Source organism: Triturus cristatus, chromosome 2_1 (genome assembly GCF_964204655.1).
Source record: "Triturus cristatus chromosome 2_1, aTriCri1.1, whole genome shotgun sequence".
Lineage (NCBI taxonomy): Eukaryota > Metazoa > Chordata > Amphibia > Caudata > Salamandridae > Triturus > Triturus cristatus.
Window position 1 is genome coordinate 1,164,762,292 of NC_140581.1, and position 18,099 is coordinate 1,164,780,390.

At 43.7% G+C, this 18,099-nt stretch overlaps 1 protein-coding gene across 2 annotated transcripts in view; it reads right to left on the reverse strand.

The window, feature by feature from the left end:
* The window catches only part of DGKQ (diacylglycerol kinase theta), a 1,093,519-nt gene that overhangs the window by 433,947 nt on the left and 641,473 nt on the right, over nucleotides 1–18,099 (reverse strand). For both annotated transcript variants that reach the window (XM_085636612.1, XM_085636613.1), the window contains exon 5: nucleotides 13,228–13,353. In XM_085636612.1, the coding sequence (XP_085492738.1) occupies nucleotides 13,228–13,353 (126 nt within the window). The remainder of the gene's footprint in view (nucleotides 1–13,227; nucleotides 13,354–18,099) is intronic.

Here is an 18,099-nt window from a genome sequence, read left to right on the forward strand (position 1 = left end):
AGAGTATAGAAAGTGTCATATAGTGGAATAGAGTATTGTACAATCGATTGTATGGGCAAAGAGTGAAGTATAGAGTTGGACGGGGGAGTGTATGGGGATAGAGTGGAGTAGAGTGTCATGGAGAGCCATAAAGTGTAGTAATATAGAGTGGAGGAGAGAGTCATACAGTGGAGTGGCGCACATTGTATTGGCATAGAGTGGAGTAGCATACAGTGGAATACCGGACAGTGGAGTCTAGAAGAGTGGAGTGGCATAGATTGGAATACCGTAGAGTTGATAGGTGCACAGTGGAAAGGCGTAGGGTGGAGAAGGGTATAGTGGATTAGCGTAGAGTGGCGTTCATTAAAGAGGCGTAGCGTTGAGTTGAGTAGACTATTATAAACTGGAGTAGTCTCTTTTACAGTAGAGTGGAGTACTGTGCCGTACAGTGTTGGAAACTGTCGTACAGTGAGTAGAGGGTTTTACAGTAGAGTATACCAGCACAGAGTTGAGTACAAATGTGAACAGTAGAGTGTACAGGGATAGAGTGGAGTAGAGTCTAGCAGAGTGGCATAGAGTGGAGTAGAGTTTTGTAAAGTAGAGTTTTATATAGTGGAGGAGAGTATACTGGAGTGGCATAGAATGGAGTAGCGTACACTGTAGTGGCACACAGTAGAATAGCACACACTGGAGTGTCGTAGAGTGTAATAGTATACAGTGGAATAGTGTGGAGTGGTGTAAAGTGGAATAGCGTATTTTGGAGTAGAGTACAGTGGAGTGGCATACTGTGGAGTAGCGTAGCCTGGAATGCTAAACAGTGGAGTGGCACAGAGTAGAGTGTTGTACAGTGTAGTAGCGTAGAGTGTAACACCGTATAATGTACGAGCGTACCGTGGAGTGGAATATCCTGGAGTGGTATACAGTCGAGTGGGGTAGAGTGAAATAGCATACACTGGAGTGGTGTACACTGGAGTGGCATCCAATGGAATAGCACAGAATGAAGTAGCATAGAGAGGAAACATATTTATTTACTGTATTTGTAAAGTATCACAATCATCCCCGAAGGGATATCTCAGTACTGGATCAAAGGCTAACATGACACCTTGCTCAGATAACCACTATAGAGTAAACAGACACGTTTTCAGTCTCTTACGAAAAGTAAAAAGTTCTGGTGTGAGACAAAGATCAAGAGGCTGATAATTCCAATCGGTGGCTGTTAAATGGTTTGAAGGAGTGACCACCCATTCTGCCTTTTTGATGCACTTGAGCTTCACAACAGCTAAGTTTGCTAGTTGAATTGCCCATGAAGGCTTGTAAAAGACCACTCAGTCGCATAATGGTGCTGGCCTAGTGCCGTATAGTGCCCTTTGTACATGACATTGAAGCTTGAATTTGTTCTATTGTGTACGTACAGCTAATGGAGTGAGTTCAAGCAGGTGGAAGTAGAGCTGCTTCACACACTATTACAAATAAGTGTAGCTGCTGCATTCTGAATGGATTGCAGAAAGGTGAATAAATAGTCGCCCATTCCTAGGTAGAGAGCATTCTCGTAGTCCAGCCTACTCATAATTAATGCTTGAGTGACTGTCCTGCGCCATTATACTGGAATCTACAGGAAATGTTTGCACAGCAAGCAGAGAAAACCAAAGCATTTACCACAGGTTGCAATTACCTGGTCTTGAATGGATAGATTGTCATCTATTAGAAAGCAGAGGTTCTTGGGTGCCCTCTTTGATTTTGGGACAGGGCTGAGAAATGATGGCCACCAGGAGGCATTCCATTTTTTACAAGCTCCACCAAGCAGTAGTATCTCTGTTTTCTCACTGTTAAGCTTCAAACAGGGAGACTTCATCCATGTAGAAACTTCCAAAAGGCAGCCGATAAGATTGTTCTGTGTCTCACATAGTCTTCCGCCTATGGAGATAAGCTGAATACCATTAGCATAGGAGAGGATCTCAAAACCCCAAGCCCTTACAATATCTGCTGGGGAGGCCACAGATATTGAACAGGGTGGGGCTCGGTGAGGAACCCTGTGGGACCCAACATTTGGACTACTGAGGGTTGGACCTAAAGCGAGCCAGCTGGACTGAGACCGATATCTGTTATTTAAGGAAGATCCGAATCACTGCAAGGCTTTCGAATGTATGCCAAATTCATGTAGTCTCTGCATTAGTAAGCTGGGGGAAACCATATAGAAGGCTGCAGACGGATCCAACAGGAGCAGAACTGCAGCCTTACCCTGGTCGAACTCTGATCTGATGCTGTCCAGGACTGTAAACAGAGTGCTATTTCTTGCTCTAACACCCGTTTGGGTTGGGTCCAGCAGGTTATTGCTTTCTAAATAATGAGTTTGCTCTTCAATGACCAGCAGTTCTAGAACTTTGGACATCTATGGTCATTATGAAATCAGGCAGTAATTTGACAAAGTGGAAGCATCTATTCCCACTCTCTTTGCCAGAGGCAGGACCAGGGCGTGCTTCAACATGTTAGAATACTCAGCCCTATTTAAGGAGAGGTTAAAGATGGGGCTTAAGAAAGTGCTTAGAGGCCAGGCAAGAGAAAAAGAAATGAGGACAATGGTTAAAGGGTGACCCAGATTTCGCTTCTAGTATGGCCTTTTCAACCAATTATGGATTGAAATTGGAAAAGCTACCTGAAAGGGCCTCATCATGAAGGCTGAGATTCCTAACAGAGTTTTCAACAAAGGGGGATTGGTCCTTGATGACAGCATAGATCTTCTCTATTTTATCATTGATAAATATAGCCAATTCCGCACACCACTGAGCTGAGGCACCAATTGCTTTATTTAGACATTCTGGGAGAGCCAATTCCTTCACAATTGTGAATAACTCTCTTGAATAACTACTGTTTTCCTCCAGTCTCCGTACAAAATATTGTTTCTTTGCTTGCTTAAGCATCTTGTGATAGGCTTTCAAAGCAGTTCTGTGAGCTAACCTGTCCTCCAGGCCCTTTGACAGTCGCCAGCGGCGCTCTAAGGCTTTGCAATTCCTCTTTACTGTCCTAAGCTCTTAGAGTACCATTTTTCAGCTGGAGTTGTTCTAGATAAATTGCTTGTTTTTGACACAGCACACACAGAGTGCATTGGTAACTGCTAGGTTGAAATCTTCTACGAATGTTTCTAGGGGAGCATCGTCCGTTTTTCCTGGTGGACTAAAACTGCTTGTGAAGGGCTCTAAATTGACCTTCCTCCGGGCTCTCCTAGGAGTAGAGATAGAGACAGATTTAGCAGGCAAGCCGCTTGATAGTGTAAATGAAAAGTTGATTAAGAAGTGGCCTGAATAGTAGATAAAATCAATCACAGGTCTTGATCGAGCTGATATAAGAAAATAGCAGGTCCAAGGTGTGTCCTGCTTTATGTGTTGGGTCCTTTATCCAACAATTTAATTGTAAGATCTGCATTTTATTTTCCAGCGCTCTAACTACGGGTTCTTCTTTGTCTTCAAAGTGAAGATTAAAATCCCCGATCAGCAAGAAGTGATATATTCTTTCCCCACTATACAGTAACATAACCACAGCTGCATGGGATGAGCACTTCTTCCAGTTATATTCTGGTGCTGTCGAACAGGGATTGCCTGAGGCTAACTTCAATACTTAGGCCACCATGGTGGTGAGTACTTACTCCCGCCTTGACCTTATAGGGCTGAACACTCTACTGAGCCGACAACATAAATAGACCAGAGTATTTCGGGCATTGAGATCTCTAATGCCCTGGACAGGACCACACCAAAGCCCCAGATTTACATAAAGTGCCAGGTGATCATTTTAAGTCTTAATAAGATGTACGATGCCCCTATTGTTCACTGTACTTCAGTGCTATAGTGAATGGTGCCCCTATGCCTCCTACTTAGGCAGTGGCGGAGATAATCCCAATTCACAAAAAGGGCTCTAGAACCCTACCCTCCAACTATAGACTAATCAGCCTTCGCGACAGTTCACAAAAAATGTTTAGTCAGATTATTTTGAATAGGCTAAGTGCGTGGGTGTCCAACACAAATGTGCTAACTCCTCTGCAGGCTGGTTTTAGAGATGACATAGGAACTATCAACCTGGTCTTCCGCTTGCAATTCTTACATTGGAAACATGTTCACCTGGGAGGTGGTAAACTTTATGTTATTTTTGTGGATCTTCGGTACGCTTTTGATTTAGTCCCCTGAAACCTACTATGAAAGGTATTGGTGGAGATGGGGGTCCCTGAGTATCTTTTGGAGTTTTCATTAGATTGCATTTGATTAATTATGCCACAGAGCAAATTTACAGACCCCATCACATTTAATCGGGGAGTAAGGCAGGAGTGTGTGCTAGCTCCTACTCTTTTTCTCTTATATATCAAATATTTGGTGTCTCAGCTTGAGCAATGCAAAGGAGATGTCCCTCGTCTTGCGGGGTCAAGATCCTGCCCCACTGTTTACAGATGATACCAAACTGTGATCTATATCCCCTATGGGAATCCAGAATTTTCTGGACTGTTTTGGGTCATTCCGCAAGCGGCAAGGCAAAATAAATGGTTTTCAAACCCTGCGCTATTTCCCGTGCAAACCCGACTCGCTATGGTGTGGCACTGGAGAGAGTCCAGGTACTCGATTATCTTGGGGTTATGCTCACAGAGGGATATGATTGGTCATCTCACATTCGGTGCTTGGACTCGAGCAAGAGCAGCACTGTGGGGGTATTTTGAGGGCACATTGTTGCTCCCTTTTTTGCCCGATGACCCCAGCCCTAGAAATCTATAAATGTCAGGATATGGGAGCTACCCCCTATGGTGGGGGTAACTTTGGGGCTTTCAAGACTCTAGGTCCCTAGAAGTTATAGAAAATCGTTTTGCGAGGAATATTTGCAGTCTACCTGTTAGTACCCCGCTTTTCTCCCTTCTCCTTGATTATGGCCTTAGACGCATTAAAGATATAGCTGGGTTAAGACCGCTTCTGTATTGGCAAAGACTTTGGGAAACTCCAGTGCTCATGCCTTTTCGTATGGCCCTAGAGGATGTACTGGGGCAGCCCGGGACCTGTAAGATTGCATGGCTTCAGACAATGAAAGATAAGCTGGGTCAGATTGGGTTCAAGAATTTGTGGTTTTTCCCTACAGATGCTGGTTTGGTTTCTAGAACAGAGCTAAAAGGTGCCTATTGCCATTATATATTGTCAACTTAACCTTCTGAATCTCTCAGGCCTGGCTCTCCTATTGATTCCTTCCTAGAGTCTAAAGCAGAATATTACTCTGAAGCATATCTGGGTGAGATTGAACCTCTGCATGCCAAGTCTTTATATATTAAATTCTGCTTGGGGATTTAGCCTATTCACACTTTCACTGCTAAATGGAATTGTCACACTAGCGATAGCAACGGGTTCTGCCCGTTCTGTCCGCAGGTGGCTGAAACAGTTGAGCATATCTCTTTTTTCTGCCCAAAGTACTAAGGTATTAGAAATAAGTGGGTTTTACCAGTTTGTTATAATCTGGGAACTAGGAATCTAAGGACTGCATCTAGAATTTTAAGAAGTGATACCAGTCAATGTATTGTGTTCCCTGTTCCTCTATTTTTAAAGTGCATGTGGAGGCTTAGACAGAACAATGTTTCAAGTTAATAGTCTAAGTTTTACCCAGAGCTGCTTCCTTTCAATCGACTTTTTAGTTGATACTGTTTTTTTATTTTATTAACTCGCTTTTGTATGTAATGTTCTGTGTCTTGATTGGCTTTATAGTTTTTATGAACAGAAGAATGTACAGCACTATGTCAAGTTCAGTTCGACTGTTCTTTAAAATGTAGTTTTTGTATCAATGTTTTAATTGGTTTTTTTTGTTTTTTATATGTATTGTGTACTTAATCTGCTCTTTATTGGTTTTTGTGCCAAAATAAAGATTCATACCACTAGATTATATTTTAACATCAATGGGGACAACAGGGCAAATAAATTAGTTGCCATCTGAGAATTATAGCCTGAAGCCCCATAAAGGATGGCCCCACCTAGTATGACTGAAATATTTCGTGAAAGCTTAAAGGATAAAATCTTACAATTCCCTATGGGGGTCTTGTGCACTTCCATACATTGATGTAAATCTTTATGAATACGTGCTATGCCTCCACCTTGTCCACCCTCTCGATCCTGCTTTAGAATTTTGTAATAAGCAGGCATTGCTAACGTTAAGTCTGGCAGTTAATGTTTATTTATCCACGTCTCAGTAATAAATACCAGGCCTGGATTGGCGCTATTAATGGAATCCCATATTTCATGCAGTGTTTGGAAGAGAAACGGAGTGAAATTACAGACATTTAAAATTCAGGCCATCAAGCTGAAGCTCAATATCCAGCTCTGTAGTTCTGGAGTCAGAATTGGAGGTTGGCAAATACCTTGCTGGTCTTCTAAAGTCCTGGGGGTTCCTCCCTGACTTGATTGCTTCCTCAACATTACGGAAAGTCCACTAGCAATTAACACAAGAAAATGGGCCAGCTGTAGATAGCCATATTCTGAGTTTTAGGGGCCATAGCTAGTAAGGCCTCTCGACTACACTTTAAAATAGGCAGCTCACCTCTATTAAAATTGGCAGGGGTCCTGGATACTGCTGATGGTTGGGTGCCGACTAGTGCAGACGGGCTTGCCTTCGGCATACCGGCAGTGCGCGCGCTGCTTGGATGCACAGCGCCCACATCTAAATAGATGGTGCCGGTCTTCGAACTAGACTGCTAACTCTCTCTGGGTCCACCCACCTTCAAAATGGTGGGCATCGAAACACTGCTGTAGGGACTAGCAAGGACCACATTGGTCTTACTCACCACTGGTCTGCTTCCCTCGTCTGCCACTACCGCCACCTAGTGAACAAAAATACCCCAGTAGTCTCCCGATAGGAGAAAGAGTATCAGGTACAAATTAAAACTGTCTCCAGTAAAAACATTGAATACAGTAAAAACAGCCTGGTTAAAATACATAATGAGCTAATAAAGTTCAGCAAACAGTGTCATTCCGACATATTTCTATATCGTGGAACAAAGTAACAAGGGGCAAAGTGGCTTTTGATCCTACTCGGGCCATGCAACGACACGTTAAAATAAATGGTGCCGGTCTTCCAACTAGACTGCTAACTCTCCCTTGGTCCATTCCCACTCCAACCTCCAAAATGGTCGGTGTCAAAACACTGCAGGAGGGACGCGCAAGGACCATCGTGGTCTAACTCACCACTTGTTTGCTGCCTTCGTCTGCCGCCACATAGTAAACACAAATTCCCCAGCAGTCACCTCATAGTAGCAAGGGTATCAGGTACGAATTGTAACTGCCCCCAGGAAAAACATTGAACATAGTAAAAACAGCCTAGTTAAAAATACATATTAAGCAAATAAAGTGCAGCAAATAGTGCCAATCGTACATATTTGTATATCATGAAACAAAGTAACAAGGAGCAAAGTGACTTTTGATGTACTGGAGTGGCAGAGAGTGAGGTGGTGTACAGTGGAATACGTACAGTAAAGTGTTGAAGAGTGGAGTAGCATACAGTAGAATAGTGTAGAGTGGGGTGGCTTACAGTAGAATGGCAGAGAGTAGAATAGCGTATAATTGAGTAGAGTCCAGTAGAGTGGCGCACAGTGGAGTGGCGTAGTGTGAAGTTGCCTATAGTGGAATAGGATAGAGTGAAGGTGAGTGGAGTCTCATACAGTGGAGGGGCACAGAGTGGAGTGATGTAACGTGGAACAGAGTACAGTGGAGTGGCGCGCAGTGGAGTGGAGTGGCATACAGTGGAATGGTGTACACTGGAGTGGCTCATACTGGAATACCGTAGAATAGAGTAGTGCATATGTGCAGATTATGGTGTGCAGAGTAACGCAAAACAGTGAAGTGCGCTGCCTTGTGTTTCTCCAGATTTACCAACGAACGTAGGGCACGCATGGTAGCCTTGCGTTGCTTTGTAAATTGACTGAAGGATTACGTTGCCCATGCAACACCATGCGAGACGCAAGGGTACTGCATTACAATAAGACAGCAAGCCCTTATATTTTGGGCCACGGTATACTGCAATAACTTTAAGGTAAACCTTTATACATGGCGACGACAAGCCAATATATATAATTGGGTAATGGCTGTTTTTAGAAAATGATAAGGCAGCCATATTGTTTTTAGTACACTTTGACCGAGTTCTGCATTAGGGCTTCAGATATGGGTAAGTAGTATGGGGGTGAAAAGTAGGGAAATGTATTTATATTCGGACTACTGCATTAGTACCTAGTATGGTATTTTTTAGGAAATGTTTATTTTTTAAATAATTTTTTTTAAGTTGTGCAGTATTTGTCTGGTAATTTTTACGTGGTTCCACAGTACTCTGTACACTTTTTTTACAGAATTAAATATATTAAAAATTGCAAATGCACTGTATTACACTAGAATTGTTAAGATATTTCTTTTTTAAGAACTGCAGTACTTTCTAAGTAGCTCTGCGTGTAATAATTTTTCCATACCTATTACCACTTTACTAATGTGGTAATAGGTAGAGAAAAAAGAAAAACCCTACCAACCACAGGAGTTTTATGAAATTTCATGAAATCCTGCAAAAGTACAGCAGTCACTGATATCCTAAGTTTAAATGCCTTATAACTTAAAAAAATACTTACCCTACTTACCTGCAGTACCCAAAAAGGATCATCTGTCCACCATAATCTATAATCCTGACAAATTTAATTAAATCCATCAAATGCACTGGTGTAAAAACGCGTTGTTGGACCCCCCTTTTATCTCTGCACCCCATTAAGTCAGCACAAAAATGTCATTCATCACAAAAGGCAGAAAATGCTATAGGTCTGAAAACTTTTGTGGTGAATCGACAAATATTTGGAAAGTTATAGGGGAGAAAACATCCAAAGAATCCCTATCTCTGGGAATCCTAACTATAACTACAGAGTCAGAATTAATATGTGATTGCCTTCTTTTTATCTATTGTATATGTTATGTGTTTGTTGATTGGTTTCCATAATTATGTGACCATAAGTGTCTCTTTTAGTTGTTCCTGTAGTAATTTTGAAACTTTACATATACAGTCTAGTTTAATTTTTGGACTTCTTTCCTACTTTTAGTAGCGCAGAATATGAAACCCAAAATGAATGAAAGCCAATCATTGTTATTGTTAAGAAAACTGAGATTATTTTTTTTTTCCCTACTGGCCAATTATCATGTCCTCAATATAGTAGTTTGTGTTGATCACTACTAGGTCACTTCTCCATTTTGTTGCACAGGAGTGTATAAGGAACATGGTTTTTGTTTGGCTTTGTTGAGCACAGTTTTATTTTGTGACCCAGAGAGCATTAAAAAAAAACTTATGTTGATTAAGATGTATTCTATTTGTTATACATTTGTTTATTGGTTTCCATTGGCATGTGACAAGAAATTGGTTTTTCAGTTGTTCATGTATTAAATCTGAAACTTTACATATGCAGTCTAGTTTCTTTTTTTGGGCTTCCTTGCTACTTTTAATAGTATTGCTACATATGACACAACAGATATCACTAAGGTTATTTGCCTTATAACTTACCAACTACCAAACCAATTTGGTTGCCACATAAAGAAGGATAATCTGCATACTATATTCTGCATTCCAGTCAATTTTTATGTAAATCCATTCTGACATTTTTGTGCTTCGTCTGCCGAAAAACGTCTATCTGAAATGCACTGGGGTCAAAATCTGTTTTGGGACACCCCCCTTTTAACTCTGCATTCCCTTGATGAATCTTGATGCCCAAGTCAGGTCTGCTAAGTCTGTGTCAGTTTTCGTCGTGCAAACAAAACAAAAGACGAATCAGTGTCCTTTAAAGTAAAACAGGAAATAGGAAAGAGAACGAGAAATACATCTTATGGCTGAATTTCAAAATCTGAAACCAGATGACCTGGAATCAATACCGGCTTCCCTGATTGTCTAAATTGTTTGTTCCAATGCAAACATTTTATTTCACAGATCCCCCAATTTCTTTATCCTCATATAGGAGAGCACTTTAAATACCTGAGTTCAGGTTGCGCCTTGTACACATACCTGGCTTGTTTGATTTCACAGACTATAATGTTGTTCCATCTACGTTAAGAATTTAGGCCACACTACTGACTTCCCTCTTAGTTCACTAACGGCATTGCCGTTGGGAGGCGAGCTATTACTGTTTTCAAGTTCATGCTTTTAACATCTATCACTCTTAATAAATGTCTATGAAGTGATATAATCTGATGTACTAAGGTGAAACGCTTCTGCGTGTTAAAGAAATACACTTTTAGAATTTTGAAAAGACTGCATCCTATTGTTTGTTGCATAATACACATGCCAAACATTTTTATTTGGCTCGTGTACATACTGTTAGGGCCAAGTCAGACCCTGGGCTCGACTTGCCCTATTGATTTGCTGGCATGCCCACCTCTATTTGCAACTGGGGCTTAGTGCATCTGCCCATCAGTCACTTGATAAAATGATCTGTAAAAGGCGAGGACTAAAAGCATGGAGCCATGCCTATATGCACCAATTGTTTAAATCTACCATCAAGGCTTCTCATCACAGAGACAAAGAGTGTGCAGTGAAAATACATTTAAAATAAGTGATCTCAGGGCAGTGACTCTGGGCCCTTATGTTATTTGTGAGAGTTGTCATGCTTTCCCAGAGAGAACTACCAGGCCCAGGTGGGACGGGCAGGGGGCACCTTCTGGGTGATGTTTCGGGTGTGACAGTGCTAAAATGCATTCTTTGCTTGGTATTTGGGTCTGGGGGCCCTGAGTCAGGTCTGCGAAGTCGGTTTCATTTTTTGTTGTTGTTTTCATTTCACTAAGATCTTCTAACTTGTTAATTTTTGGGAGTTTAAACTTAAATATATAGCGTGACTGGTTTACCAGCAAAATAGTATTTCTGCATACATAGAAGCGCTCCTTTGATGAGTGCAAATCTACTATTTTTTGGAAAGCTGCATCAGTCTCATGTTTCCAGGCATAACACTGGCTATCAAACAAAAAATGCGAGGAAATGAATGCTTGTAACTAATGACTCTGGGAAACATTCCAACCCATCGTTTTTCACCAACTGCACCACTCTAGACAGAGGTCTGCCTCATTCAACTCAGTACGGACGCTGTTCCTCTTGGAAACAGTCCATCCTGAACTATGGTCATCTCACACTGCCGCCAACTGCTTTTTTAGGTGCAAAAATTGAGATTCACACCCCTGAATCTCACTAAGCTATACTTGTGACGAAGGATCAACTATTTCACAAGCAACCCTAATTCTTTTGGACACCTATATGCAACAAAAAGTTAGTGCTAAAAAAGTCTGGAGAAAGTCTGCAAATAGTTTGGAGAATGTCCCAAACAAACCCAGATTTTCAGACAGTGTCAGGGCAGGTACTTATATACATGAAAAACAGTTTTTCAAATGAAGAAGAAAATGGAAAATGTGAAATGTGCATGCTCTCTGGGCTAGGTAAAGTTTACACCAGGTGGGGCCACAAGCACAGTAGTGACACATCACAAACTCATGCAGGGGGAATAACAATAAACGTGGGAGGCCACCAGGCAACTATGGGGGGGCCTAGGAATAGGCACACCGAGGGGGCTGTGAGAGCCGATAATGACCATGTTTATTTGTTCCATAACTGCACTGTCCTGCAGAGCATGGTTGTGATTAAACTCCTTGGTGGTTCAACATTTTGTAAAAATTGATCAGGAGACGATAAAGGAAGCAAAAGAACGGGTCAGTAAGGAGAGCCAGTAGACCAGTCGGCCAACTCCTAACATTGCAAGCAATAGATAATTCCTTAAAACACACAGGGATGTCAATATGACACCCGTTCACTAAGGAGGCAGGTGAAACTCAGGGTGTGGCATCCAGAGAAGAAACAGTGTAGGGCAGGAAGTAGTGAGTTAAAGTGTTGCTGGTCTTGTGACCTCCCACCCTTATGTACCAGTTGCAGCACATGTTGGTGGACACACACATGAAGCATCAACTAACTTTTTGCTAAACAGAGGTCTAGCTGATTTTCTTTCTTATCCACTTTTATGCTCTACAGTCCATAGCTGGGTCCTGTAAATCTCAGGTTCTAGCATGGCCTGCCGCTAGGCCGAATGAAGCTAATGTCAAGATTCTTGGCACCACTGTGATGAGATCATGTGTGGTTTTGTTACATAAAGCCTGAATCCTCAGAACGAAAAGTTGGTAACCAAACAATGCGTAGGTTTGCGAGGTGCACGGATAGTAAACATGTGAAGCCTAAAAATACAAAATATACAAAATTATTAATGGTCACCCACAATTGTGTACTGAACAAATTCTTTATGGATTGAGATTTGCTCTAATACAAAGAACAGACTGATACAAATGCTTTTCTCTATATGTACACTGGCAGAATACCAACAAATATCCATTTCTTTACAGATTAGTATGACTTGAGGCAAGCAACTACAAGTGCACAAATATTTGGAGCAGGACAGAGAAAAGTGCTGTTGTGGTGAATTTAAATTGAACTTTTTTTGGGCATTCACATTTTAGTGGCGCTTGCGACTTTACAACATTCTTGTAATTTCCTGCAGGCTATTCTTGGAATGCAGTTACATGGGTGAGCAAATGAACAATATTTTTGGAGATCCTGTCCACTATTAGAACAAGAGTTATCAGAATGTCAATTAATTACTGATTTTGTCATGTTTCATGCTAGAATGCGTTCATTTACAAACCCCCACATAGAATTTGCCCAGCACCGCACAACAATATAGCCAATATGCATAAAGTGTGTTTTAGGGTCATCAGTTTATTATTACACATCAGAGAATGCTGTTTTTCCTTGCAGAATAAAATCATTAAAATCTGTGGGCTCGATTCACAGAACTAACTTAAGACAAAATCCTAAACTTACTACTTTTGGTATTCACAGAAGGCATTTAGTAGTAGTAAAGTTAGGATTTTGTCTTAAGTTTGATTTAAGACAGACTTAAGACAGACTTAAGACAAACATAGGACAGACTTAAGAAAAAGTCCTAACTTTACTACTACTAAATGCCTTCTGTGAATACCAAAAGAAGTACATTTAGGATTTTGCCTTAAGTTAGTTCTGTGAATCGGGCCCTCAATCTATATCAGCAGAATCTCCCTGCAGTGGAAAAGGTCTGATATCTGAAATACAGAAAAAACGTTTTCCTACCACAGAATTGAACGGTGGGAGAATACCAATAACAAGAGTACGTACTCGAAGCTTGCACAATACATAAAACTAAGGCCAGGGATTTGTACATACCAGGATGCCACACCACTCACATCTCATGCCAGACAATACTTCAGAGGAACCGCATGTCTTTTTGCACACTTCACAGCGGGCACTTGAAGACAGGTTTCCCTCTCGCCAGTGATGATGGAAAGTATCCTAGGAGAAGGGACAAATAAGGAGTAGGGTTAAGGACTGAAAGGCGCAGAGAAGAACATAAACAGAAAGTGCCAGGGCACTAACGAACTTAATCAGCAGAGGGCAGCTGGCAAACTGGTTAACGTTATTAATGACTGGAAAAAGCAGCTGCGACAGCCCAGTGAGATTCCACTATTGGTAGCACTGTCAAGCAACACCCAGTCTTACAATCAGCATATTTCTGATGGCGGGCGCCTTAAGTGGGGTGTGATGTGACACCTTACAGACAGGTACACTCGAAATGACCAATTGCTGGTGATTATAAACATATTTATATTCCGATCAAAGCAAGATTTTAACCCATTTCTAACCACCCTTCCTTTTTGCACATTGGGCGCCAAAACTATGCTTTTAACGCATACTCCGGCTTGCTGGGATTTGAAGCCTAATGTCTGGTGAGTGCCAATGCCATCAATTCTGTGGGGCTAACGTCCATGCGTCAGCGAACCCTGTAAAATCCCCTTATTTGGCTGGTTGTCTTTCTCCCATGAATCTTCAGTAAGATGACAAGCAGAATGGCTGGGGCATGCCACCTCCTTGGGGGTTTGCAATCAGCTCTCGGTAAAATAGGTCTCACAATCTAAGCACAAAAAAATGTGAAGTAGAATGTGGACATTTCACCCTGTCAGATTACAGTGAAGTAGTGTGTGGCCATTTCACCAGGTCAGATTAAAGTGAAGTAGTGTGTGATCATTACACCCTGTCAGATTAAAGTGAAGTAGAATGTGGCCATTTAACCCTGCCAGATTAAAGTGTAGTAGTGTGTGACCATTTAACCCTGTCAGATTAAAGTATAGTAGTGTAAATGTAAATGTGTATGTACTTGTATAGCGCACTGCCACCCCCAACGGGGGTATCCTGGCGCTTTTACTCATACCGCTGTGGAACCCTTCCTGGCCTTTCCCTGTGAAATGTCCACTCCTGGGCACCCCCATGGTGAAGCCAGGCATCCCAGCGCTGCTGGGGCCGTTGTGGAGATTAAGCAAGCTATTGCCCAGGGTTGCAGCGTGGGACCCATGATTAGAATAGGCACGAGGCGAGAATTATCAGTTCTGAGGAAATTGAATCCAAGACCCGCCGAGGCGGGGGATTAAACTCTGGTCCCGGGCCAGAACTCTGCATCAGGGTCTGCCGCTCCAACCATTGAGCCACACTTCTCCACACTGTGTGTGGCTATTTCACCCTGTCAGATTAAAGTAAAGTAGTGTGTGGTCATTTCACCCTGTCAGTTGAAGTGAAGTAGTGTGTGGCCATTTTACCTTGACATTTGACCTTGTCATATTAACTCAACCTTTACACGATTAGTTTATGACTCAGTAAATAGAGGGCTCCCATGTTTCCATATTCCAGCCAAATAGCCCAGGTTCTTTGTTTACCTTTATAAAATCATGACAATTGTAAGACCACATACAAAAAAACACCTAGATTGGCTGTGTTACTCTTACATGGTATATGAAACTTACATTTCTCTGTGAATTAAAGTTTCCTAAATTTCCTGCAACAATCAGGACTGTGTATGTGCAACTGTCAGACTATTTTGAAGAAGTATGCAGCGTTGCATTCTGGAGAAATCTCCCCAAGAGCTTCCCGCCCAAACACATCCAACCCATGCAATGCAGTAACTGAAAGCGCACACCTGAATCCCAAAATGCCATTTGGCAATCCACATTTTCATCTGGGTTTCCTCTTTGGCTTGTAGCACATGCTATAATCCTGGCTAGTGTGTACTTCCGGGATAGAAACAGTACTGACTCTGTGACAGACCTAACTCCTTCAAACATGTGCACGTTGGTCGGTCCCTTCAATAGGTGGGGCATTGCTGTCAAACTCAAATCACACTACAATGAAAACAAAGGGGGTTTGGGGGCAGCCGACCGGAGGAAGGTCTGCGCCCCTGGCAGACTGGGAGGGGTGGGAGCGGGGCGGGTGGTCCACCATTTTGTAGCCCGAGCAGCCCAGTTGGGCTGGTTAAAATACAGCCCAATGTAGCCCAAGTTATAAGGGATGGGCATTTTGGGCACCCAGCCACCATTTTAGGTTTGGTGACCTGGTGGCTGGGAGCGGATTGTAGTGTAGAAAATGTTTCTTCAAGGAGTCGTTGTGGTTGGTTGAGTAGGTTTAGATAGCTGAAGTGCAAGAGATGTAGGAGAGATTATGGAAGATTACTGTGTTCTGGAAGCACTGCAGCTCCTCAGTGAGGCCGGAAGGATGGACCTCGTTGTGGAGGAAGCCTGAGGCTCATCGCGTCTACCGCGGCGAGCGGAGACTGGTGTGGCTGCCGCGGTCACGGCATGCACGTTACCTAAGAGGCGGAATGAGTGATCGTGGCCGCTCGCAGGTCAAGAGAGTGGCCCCAAAGGCGGCCACGCTAGTAGATGGTTTGGTAGGGAACCAGCAGGTAGGGGTTTGGCAGGGCACCAGCACACCAGACCAGATATTTGTTTTGTAGGCCGGGGAGCAGCGCAGCAGACTCGGCAGAGTTGGGAGCGGCTTGGAGGCGCCAAGGCAAAGCGAGGGTGGTGCCCAGAACGGCGCGCCTAATATCGGCGAGGGACCCTGTTGCGGCCAGCATCAGTTGGCCCAGAACGACCTCGCTGGCCCCAACACCTGGCGGGTCACGGTGGTCCGCTGGGGCACAGAACAACATTGAGAGACGGGGGGAAAGCCGGAGGAATACCGGCAGGTCCAATCAGCCCCCCTAGAAGCGGGGAGATGTGGGTCCGGTAGGGCCCCTAGATTTGAGGCATACCATGAATGGCCCCAGGAGCCAGGGCAAGAGGAGTTAGATTTCGATGAGGAAAGCCTTGAAGAAGGCGAGTTGAGAGAAGAAGAAAGAGATGGGGGGCAAATTAATGTTTCTGCTAGTTTGTTTCAGGCGCCCGCAGAGAGGCCACAGAAGGTGTTGGAGCCTGCAGTGAGGCCAACAAGGACATTTGAGTGTGCGGGGCCACTGGCGAGGTAGACTGCAACAATACAGACATCCTCCTTAGAGCCAGGTAAGGCTTATGGTGCAAATGAGAAGCCCATAACGGTTTCGGTGGGTACGAAGGCAGGTGAGGGTAGGCTGCAAAGAGGTAAGTACAACACAGACATTGGAATAGGCACAAGTGACGACGACGGTAAAAAGGGGACAAAAGTTAAGGTTAGCGCAAACACTGAGAAGGTGCCAGAAGACAGGGAGAAGAAAGGAGATAAGAAGGAAGTGCCAGAAAGTAGGGAACTAAAAATTAGGAAACTCCCATACATGGGGGTGACAAAACCATTAAGGGCACATTTGATGCTGGCAACGAAAGATCGCATTTGGAAAGGCGAGTATGTTGAAATGCTTAAGCTGCTGCATAGGGAAGTGAGGTCAAAAGAAAGGTCCAAGGAGGAGGAATACGAATTAGCAAAATGGCCAAAAGTCCCATTGACAATAGAAAATTGGACAGCTGCATTCTTGATATTTGCAAGGGTGTATTGCAAAAAATACCCAGAGCGCTGCGTGGCATTATGCAAATACATGGACTTCATCAGGAAGGCCCAAATCACGGGAGGGGGATATGTATGGGCTCAATATGTTGAGGGGTTTAGACCGTGCCTAGCATGGGACCCCGAGGCAAAATAGGGGGGGAGCTGGACACAAACTTGTGGCAGCATACAATGGGAGCGGCAAAAGGGGGTAAGACCATATTTATGGCCAGCGGACTGCCGATAGTCTACCGGCCCTTTCAGGGGAAGTCCACCCAGGGAGGGGTGGGAGGCAGTCACGAACAGGGGAAGCCTGCTGAGATTTCAACAAGGGGTTGTGTATCCACAAGTTCTGTAAGTTCCGCCACAAATGCTCAAAGTACAGTGGGCGGCACGCATTGGTTAACAGTTTCGGGGCGGTGGGCGGCAATCGTCAAGGAGGCAAGCAATGGCAACAAGGGGGAGGAAATAGTAGGGGACCCCAGCAACAGTTTGCCGGACAGCGGGGGGGGGGGTTGTAAGGGACCGCAAGGGCCTGGGTGAAAAGGCTTGTACTCCGGTTAAACTGGAGAAAGTAGAAGCTGGGCTGAGGGGATACGAGGATCAGGGAGCAGCACATGTTTTGAGGGATGGGTTCAGATGGGGGTTTCGATTGGGTTACATGGGTCCAAGACACAGGCGATGGGCGGAGAATTTGCGTTCAGCCGCCGAGCACAAACTGATAGTGCGGGATAAGCTGGAGAATGAAGCGAACGAGGGTAGGATGGCAGGACCCTTCAAAGACTGGCCCATGGAGACGTTGATCATTTTCCCCATTGAGGTAGTGTCAAAAAAGGAGCAAGGACAATACAGACTGATACAACATTTGTCATGGCCAGAAGGGTAATCAGTGAATGACTTTATTGCGGAGGAGGCAGCCACGGTGTCTTAATCATCGGTTGACGTGCAAATGTCACTGGTAGTGACTGCGGGCGCAGCCTCACCAATGGCAAAATGCAACATAAAATCGGCCTTTAGGTTGCTTCCAGTCCATCCAGAAGGTTGGAATCTTCTGGGTATCCATTTTAAAAGGAAATGGTACATGACCAAAGCACTGCCGATGGGGTGCTTGATTTCATGTGCGTTATTTGAATGCTTCATCACATTTTTAAAGTGGCTATTTTCACGGCGCACAGGGCATTAGCTAGTGACGCATTACCTGGATGACTTTTTCTTCATGGGATCTCCCGGCTCCAGGGAATGCCAGGGGGCGCTGGA